Source organism: Papaver somniferum, chromosome 9 (genome assembly GCF_003573695.1).
Source record: "Papaver somniferum cultivar HN1 chromosome 9, ASM357369v1, whole genome shotgun sequence".
Taxonomy (NCBI): domain Eukaryota; kingdom Viridiplantae; phylum Streptophyta; class Magnoliopsida; order Ranunculales; family Papaveraceae; genus Papaver; species Papaver somniferum.
The window spans coordinates 103,170,559-103,179,173 of NC_039366.1; the positions used below are offsets into that span (position 1 = coordinate 103,170,559).

The following is an 8,615-nucleotide window of genomic DNA, read 5'->3' on the forward strand; positions in this document are numbered from 1 at the left end:
GCCTTTACTTATAAAAAAAACTACTATTATGAGAGAACAGAAAATTTATGAGTGGGCTCTTTAAACTTGTGTTTTCTTTCAAGATATCGGATCAGTTCTTAGTATCTTACACCATCCTGTATTAGAATAAGAGTCGCCGGTTAGGTATCCTTTTCTTCAAATATCACTGTGGCCGGAAATCCTAAACACTTGCATCACTGGGGAATAAGAGTTTATTTGATCGAAAAAACTAGCTCTTCTTTGCTTTTCTGCATACGGTCCGCGAGTTATAACCCCAAAGGTGTCACTATACATCCACAAAAAACCCATCAAAACAAAAGTAACACAAAAACCCCAACAAAATAAAAGTAACTCACGGTTGATGAAACCAAAATTTGGTTTCATCATAAAATTTGATGAAACCAATTTTGAAATTTGGGGGTTTTGTATTAATTTTGTTTACGAAAGAATTTTAATGGATACCAACATTTGAGTGGAATTTTTATACCACAAGTTTGGTCATTTTGGATTTTTATGATTAATTTTGTTCTGCATATGGCATTTTTTCTTCCTATCAGTTAAGAATTTGGTACCGACGAGTTTCGATTTCGAATTCAAGTCACTGGCATTATCAACCAGTGACTACACTATTGTACTATAGTGGCACATCTCGCATTTTCTGGCCAAGAAATTTGGCTCTACTACCCATCCTCTAAGTTGACAGCCTAATTACGTTTGAGTGGAAATTCCGGTCGACTGAATGGCTCACATGAAGAAAATAAGAAACACAAGGTATAAGGGGGACCACTGTGTGAACCAAGTCAAAAGACCCTAAAAGATGAGGGTTTGAATCTTTGAAAGCCATGTCAAACTAGGTTCCATAGGGACCAATAATCTAATAATCGCATACAAACCTCTTTTCCCTCAAAAAAAAGTTGAAGAAACTGAGATCGAAACCAAAAGCAAGACGATCTCGTGACCTTTTCTTGGCTGATTTCGTCATTTTCACACTTTGAAAATAAAAAATCTTCTTTCTTAGCTAGGCTCTATATATATATATATATTGGCAGAAGAAGGAAAACATTATTATTCTTATGATGATCTCTCTATGTACTGTATGTTCTTTCTTTGTCATACCCTCTATTATCACGACTTTCCCAATGCACTCATCTCCTTTTCTTTTTTCTCTCCTCTCCAAATCAATCAAAAGGACTACTCGATGCAGCCAGCCTCACATTCACAATAAACAAAACCAACACTAACCCCACCACCACCCTCATCATCACTGGTGCAGGCAGTAGTACCTACTACAATGGCATTGCACCACCGTGGAAACCTTCAAAATTGATGAATAAAAAAACAAAACCTTGAAAAGGCAAGGACCTTTAAAATCCAAAGCCTTCTTTTACTCCATCAGTACTACTGCAACTGCATGATAACCCTATCAGATAGACTTATCATAGACAGTCACACACAGAAGATTCACAAACTAACAAATTTCAAAGTGCATGAGAAAGATGGATATTTTAAAATTGCACAGATCACTAGAACCCAAAAGTTTCTTTGATTGCTGTAGCTAATTTGAGATTAATCTAAAGCTGTAAACAAATCACCCATTTCTCAAAACTAATTCAAAATCATATTTAGAAAAGTAAACTGATAAACTGAAGCAACCGCAAAAAAAATGCTAACTTTTATTAATCCATCCTCACCATCACTACTACTGCAACTAAATTAAAACATCAAAATTTTCACAACTACTACAATGAAATAAAAAGAAAAACAAAAAATGGATCTACCTGTGAATATTGCTGTGAATGGGTCTCCATGCAGAAGCAGTAAGCAAATAAAGATCTTTCCAACCAAGTTTAAGTGTTCCATTGTCTTCAAGCAAAGTGTAACCATCACAAGGAAACATTCCCAGCAACAATGTGGCTTGTGTAGCAGCATTACCAGCTAAAGACATTCCTCTAAACCCAGATTGTTTTAGTTTTTCTCTCCAGTTCTGAAATTTCGTTTCTCCACTCCTACTAGGTCCCCCAACAGCCAACACATTCTTTATCTCTCTAGATAGCAACTGTTGCTCCACTATATGTCTTTCTTCGCTTTCTTCTCCATAACTAGCTCCAAGTGAATCAAACATTGCTGAGTAGTAATGGATAGCTTCCACAAACCTTCCTAAGAATGTACCCGCATGACTGAGATCTTGTTCCACCATTGTCACCACCTTTGGTGCCAACCTGCAATTTTTTTACACATCAGTCTCATTTCCTACATGTAGAACACGTTCTTATATGCATAAACACCAAGCATTAGAATGTCAAGAATTATTGGGTATAAAAGAATAATCAAGCAAACAGTGAAGGTGGTGGTGACAATGGTGAATCAGGATCTCATGTAAAAGCTGACATCTTTAACCCTAGCTAGAAAAGTAGGAAAACAAAAGGAAAAGAAGGCAACCTCACAAGGGAAAATAACATATATGCAAGGATGAACATAGAAATCAAACAGTGAAATGTTGCTCATAGATGATAAGAATACAACCAAAGAGAACACAAAAACAAAAACGTAACATCATTCCAGTAATAATCAAAATAAAATTAAACTAAGGGTATTGTGAATTTACCTTTGCAAGAGAAAAAGAGTGTTGTTATCAGATCCTGTAACATCATAGAGAGAATGGTGTAACCAGTGAACAGCAACAGCTTCTCTCTTGCTTACATTCAATCTCTCAATATCCAAATTCCCAACCTTTTCAGCTATTGGAATGAACTCAAATGGAAGTCCTAAAGTTTCAGCAAAATCCGTCAAGCGTTTACCAGTAGCTTCTAATGCGTCCATGGAAGTACCCAAACCAGTTAGTCTAACAAATGGTGGACCACCAGGTCTAGAAGCTAAAATATGAAAAAGTCCAGGCCATTGAAGACCTTGCATGATATCAAGATCAATAATATGAACCCTATCTTCACGTTCAAATGCTTCTTGAATAGCTTGATTAGCTGTGAAATGAGAGAATTTAACGAAAGGACTAATCCCATTAAAGACTTGAAAAGCTGAAGCCACTTTTTGACTATGTGTAGGTCCTTTAGATAATGGTGCATAGAGTTGTATTTCTGAACTTACTAATCGAGCAGACATGGCTTCCGAGAAGTAAGCAGCAACTCGCTGAGCTGATGTGCCGAATGGGGTTGATAATTCAGAGATTTCAAGTAACATTGCGTTTGCTTCATCAATATTACCTGTTGAAACTGATTCTGCACATTGAAGAAGTAATGTTAAAAGATGAAGACCATCTTCATCTCTTTTTTGTTGTCTCATTTCTTCTCTTCTATCTCTTGCTATTATTTGTGTAACTGAAGGTGATGGTGTTTGTGGAGTGGTTGTAGCTGTTGCTGGAACTGCTTGCGGTGAACTTTGCTGCTGTTGTGGAGGAGAAGGAATCTGCTGCTGCTGTTGTGGTGGCGGTGGTGATGGTTTTTGCTGCGGTTGTGGTTGTTGCTGCTGCTGCTGGTGATAGTGGTGTTTTGGTGGCATATGAGAGGGAATGGGATTTTGCTGTTGTTGGTGATGTAATTGTTGATTCAAATCTTGGGCTGATGGATTTGGTAACGACCAGTTCAAGAACTGATTATTATTTGAAGGAATTTGTGGTGATGCTGATGAAGAAGGATGATCTGAAAGAGGAAATGGGCTTAATGGAATCTGTTGATGATGATGTTGTTGTTGTCTTTGATAAGCCATGACTTCTTTCCTTCTGTTATCTGTATTAATATTATGTTGTTGCTGCTGCTGATGATGATCTAAAACAGGCTCCACCATCAATGACCTTAATCTAAACTCAAGCAGTGTAGCAAGATTAGGATTACTTGGAAAGATAATTTCTCTAACATTCTGGATAAGTTGAGGAACTGAAACGTTCGTTGTAGTATTGATTAAATCTTTAATGATTCCATCAATCCATGCTGTTGTTGCGGAGTTATTATTATTCTCATCCATTTGAGCAGCAGCAGCAGAAGAAGTAATGTTTTGATGAACAATTCGATTCTCTTGCTCAGATGGAAATAATGGTAACCCCGAGAAGTTACAAACAGCAGGTAATGAAGGTAGTAATGGTGATGATGGAAGAACAACATTTGAGTGGTGTTGCTGATGATGATCAAGATAAGTGAAGTTGGAAGATGGAAAATTGAATGACGTAAGAGAATTCAAAGATGGAGAAGGTAAGATATTGGAAGAAGTAGTAGTAGTACTAGTGGAGTGGTTGGATGGGATAGTGATATTGATATTATTATTATTAGGGTTTAAATTTGTATTGTTATTGTCTGATGATGAAACAATGTTATTAGCATTAGGATTAGGATGATGATGAGGATGATAACCCATTGAAGCAGCTCTTCCGATTTCTGTAAAAGAAGTATTGGGTCTGCGAGAAATTCTCTGATTGTTATTATTATCAAGTTGAACTTCCATTTCTGATGCTGTTCTTTTTCTCACCATCTTTGGGTCTTGCTGTGGTTGTTGTTGCATTGAAGATGTAAAGCTGTTGTTTTTATCTTCACTGTTGCTGTTACTGTTTCCACTTGCTCCTCCTATTCTGCTGCCGTTACCATTACCACTACCATTGTTGTTGTTGTTGTTGAGTAAAACACAAGCTGCCATTAAAGTTCAGTAATAACCCTAGATTCAGCTGTGGAAGATAATGAATGAGGTGTAATAATAAGAGAACATGTAGTAGTGGTAGTAGATAAGAATGAAGAAGAAGAAGAGAAGAAGATGAAATTATTGATTCTGTTAATAAGTAAAATCTAACAAGTAGAAGAAATTTTGGGTTCTTGAATCGATGGCATCCAAACAGATAATTGTGAAAAGATTGAGACATGGGCTTTTCTTCTCTCTTTCTATAGACTCTAAAATAAAAGAGATTGAAAACTCATAACACAATCTCCCAAGAATTCATTGTTTATTTACTTCACTTTTCAACCTCATGAAAAAGTGGATACTAATTTCTCAAGAATCAAGATGATGAGAAGAAGAAAAAAGTACTCCTACTTAATTAAGAAGGGGGAGGACTGAGTCACTAAGTGAGGAGGAGTAAATAAGGAGACTGAGTATTGGTGAAGTATTTATTTGACTGATTGGTTTTTTTTTGTGTTTGTTTGGTTGGGATTTAGCAGCAGAGAGATGGGCTGGCAAAGAGTTAAAAAAAGAAGAGTTAAAGAGGAGGGAGGTGTTTGAGCTTGTTCGTCGTATGGTGTTTGTACGTGTTGTATGTGAAGTTGGAATCAATTACAGTTGTTGAAATTGGAACTTACAATATAACTACTTCTTCTTGAAAGCTTCACTGGAATTTTAACATCTTCCATGGTGAATCTAGCTTTAGTGTTATCATCTAGGAGGGGTTTTGAATCGGCTACTGTGTGAGATTAGAGAGGTGTGTTTGTCTTTTGTTGACCAATCTGGGAGATTTTAATGACTTGGTTGACTTTCAGTCGTCATTATCTTGACTTCCTTTTACCGACCTTGTCAAGGTGCTAGTCACTTCAAGCCCTACTTGATTGCATATGCCAATTTGGCAACCACATGGATATGATATGAATGTAGTGTATAAGCAATGTTGGGGATCTCGCTTCCGTCTCAACTCGGGACAAATTTATTTAGGTTGAATACTATTACTATTGTTAATCAAGTATTTAGTGAAGCCATTTGAAAATTGAGACTAATTGAACTCACTTAAAGAATATGGATTTTGTGTGAGTCATTTAGGGTTAATTTTGATTTTTTACACTCAAATTTTCATACAAATTCTTGCCTCTCGTCTTTACGAGATTGAGAAATTTGTCTTAAAGAGGATTGTCAACAAAACTTTGTCTTTCCGAAATGTATTTTAAGATAAAAATAGTATACTGTAAGCATATGCGATAAGTAAATTAATGCTTGAGTGAATTCGAAAAATCAAAATCACACAAGATAAGCTTAAACCAAAAAATAGTCGTTCAAGTCTTGTTTTAATCACAAAGGAATAAAAAGGTAGATTTTAAGGAGGGGAACTGAGAAAGTATGAAAGATCATTGTGTGATATGACTCCAATGTGGAATTGTTGACCTATTGTGTAAAAGACTAACTTGAAATAGTAGATATTTGATGTCTCGTGGATTTAATAGTAGAGCTTAGTTACGTTTATTAATATTGATTATTTCATAATAGTGACTTACTTAATTAGTGAGCCGATATGCTCAATTCACTACTTAATTAAGTAAACTAACCAATTCTTAGAGCATTGCTTGGTCGTACTCACAAGTGTTGTTATCTCAAGCTTGTTGTCAAATTTAGTTATCAAAGCTATATATTGATTTCTAGTCTACAATTAGTTAAATATCGGACTAGGATAGAAATGTAGTTGAAAAATAGTAGATGCATTCATCATTGTGTTCTACTGTTTGAAGAAGATCAACTGAAGCTTTTGGAAAATTTCATCAACGAAAGGTAAGTGAAGACTGAACCACCTATATCTCAAGTTATATTCACTTTTTATCATTTGAGACGATGTCGCGTAACTAATTAAACTAGTATGCATAGACAAGAATTTCGAGTCAAATTTATCTTGATAATTAGTTCTCAAAATATAATGACTAAGCTTAATGAACATTTGTTCATACTTGATGAATTTCGGTTAAGAACAATTCATTTTTCGGAATCAAAATCATGATTTAAGTTTTGTCGTTCGTAAATAGCATGGAATAGTGATATGTGTCATTGATGTTATTCAGGAATGTTTCGAATCAATTTAGAGAGAGACATAAAACTACTATAGATTCAGATACAAGACAGTGTTATCAGTCTTACAAACTGAAAAAACTGTTATAAGTCTGAACCCATATTACATGTACTCGTACACGTGGAGGAGTAGCTATATATCTGAAAACGCGGGGGTATAACAACCACACCCAATATTTCGTTCGACAATCTGTATGGACTAAACTCCAATATAATTCCGAGAGTTCCAACTTAAAAGTGAGACTCAATCAAGAAAAATATCAAAGAGCTTTATCTCTTTTTCAATACAATCATCAAATCGAACAAATAGAAATTCATGAGCCTGATTGATGTGAGAATAACTTGGACGGTACGAAAAACCAATGCCCAAGTGTCAATGAAGTTTTATCCAACAAACAAGGTCGGATTTATCAACTTTGATTGAACTACGTACAACCTGTGATATTTCAATTATATAAACAAATATAATGCGAAAAAGAAATAACACAGACACCGGAAATTTTGTTAACGAGAAAACCGGAAATGCAGAAAACCCCCGGGACCTAGTCCAGATTTGAACACCACATTGTATTAAACTGCTACAGACTCTATCCTAGTACAAGTTAACTTCGGATTGGAATGTACTTGAGCCCTAACCAAGTCTCACACCGATTAAGGTACAATCGTGTTCCTTACGCCTCTTGAATCCCAGCAGGACTCTGCGCGTACTTGATTCCCTTAGATGATCTCATCCACAACTAAGAGTTGCTACGACCCAAAGTCGAAAAATTATAAAAAAATCTGTCTCCCGCAGATAAATCAATTTTGGTTTTATTTATGTCTTTAGATAAATCAAGATGAACAGGAAACTCAACTAATAATCTGGTCTTATACTCCCGAAGTGCAGCCTAGAAATATTAGTCACCTCACAATAACCTAACTGATTAACAGAAGAAGTTATTGCGGAATTACAAGAGTCTGAGACGAAGAACTGTTGTAATTACTTTTTATATCTTACTAATCGGAGATGAATATCGAGTAAATCTTAGAGAAGATAAAGCTCAATACGATGGAACAAGTAAGATCAGAATAAGCAACTACAAAGAAAATAGTTGGATCTGGCTTTACCAATCCCAAATGAAGTCTTCAAGTCGTTATAATGGTTTTGGAAGACCTAAGATAAAGGAGAATCGAATCTAGTTTGAAACTAGGACACACAGAAGTGTCGGGATTAGGTTTCCCAGATGCTAGAGTTCTCCCTTATATAGTCTTCCAAATCAGGGTTGCTTACAATCAAAGATAAGATAGCTTAGTAACAAAGCAATTGATATTCACTGTTAGATGAACTTCTGATTTAATATTCAAGCTAAGTCTGCTTAGAAACTAAGCAATCAATCTCCACCGTTAGATGATATTAGCTTGATACACACAAATAAATATACATATATTTAGATATGGGTAAACCGTACCTAAATGTATATAAGTGTTGGCTCAATAATAGTTAACCGATGTTAGTCATATTATCACTTACAACTTAGCCACATTCTTCTAAACACTTCTTGATCAAATATGATGATCAATCAATCATGATAGATAATCAAATGAATCTAAACGTGTTTCAAGAGAGTTGTTCAAATGTTCATCATCTCATAGAAATATATATGAACCATTTGAAACAAAATCGGTTTGGTTTGTAATTGTACAAAGTACTTATACAAGAACCAATTCATGAACATAATGCCACGGTTTGTAAAACTAGTTCACATACCTTATCATTAAAGTTCCAGGGACTTTAGTTCGCAAACTGAGTTTGCAAACGAACCCGAGTTCATGAGTATGAAAATCATACTTACCGATTTTAGAACCTGGCCATTGTGTTCACA

General features: G+C 35.4%; 1 protein-coding gene across 1 annotated transcript; it reads right to left on the reverse strand.

Moving 5' to 3' along the window:
• Positions 1-1,572: 1,572 nt before the first annotated feature.
• On the reverse strand, positions 1,573-5,357 carry LOC113310099 (protein SCARECROW-like). Its single transcript, XM_026558665.1, has 2 exons — positions 2,606-5,357; positions 1,573-2,219 (listed from the first exon to the last, which is right to left on the reverse strand). The coding sequence occupies exons 1-2, from the start codon at positions 4,636-4,638 to the stop codon at positions 1,775-1,777; spliced, it is 2,478 nt and encodes an 825-aa protein (XP_026414450.1). The 5' UTR covers positions 4,639-5,357; the 3' UTR covers positions 1,573-1,774.
• Between the last annotated feature and the right edge of the window lie 3,258 nt (positions 5,358-8,615).

Excerpts from the sequence above, each read along its gene's own strand:
- LOC113310099 (XM_026558665.1), bottom strand. The coding sequence starts at position 4,638 with ATGGCAGCTTGTGTTTTACTCAACAACAACAACAACAATGGTAGTGGT. Across the intron at positions 2,220-2,605 it reads ACTCTTTTTCTCTTGCAAAG|GTTGGCACCAAAGGTGGTGA; the intron begins GTAAATTCACAA and ends AAAAAATTGCAG.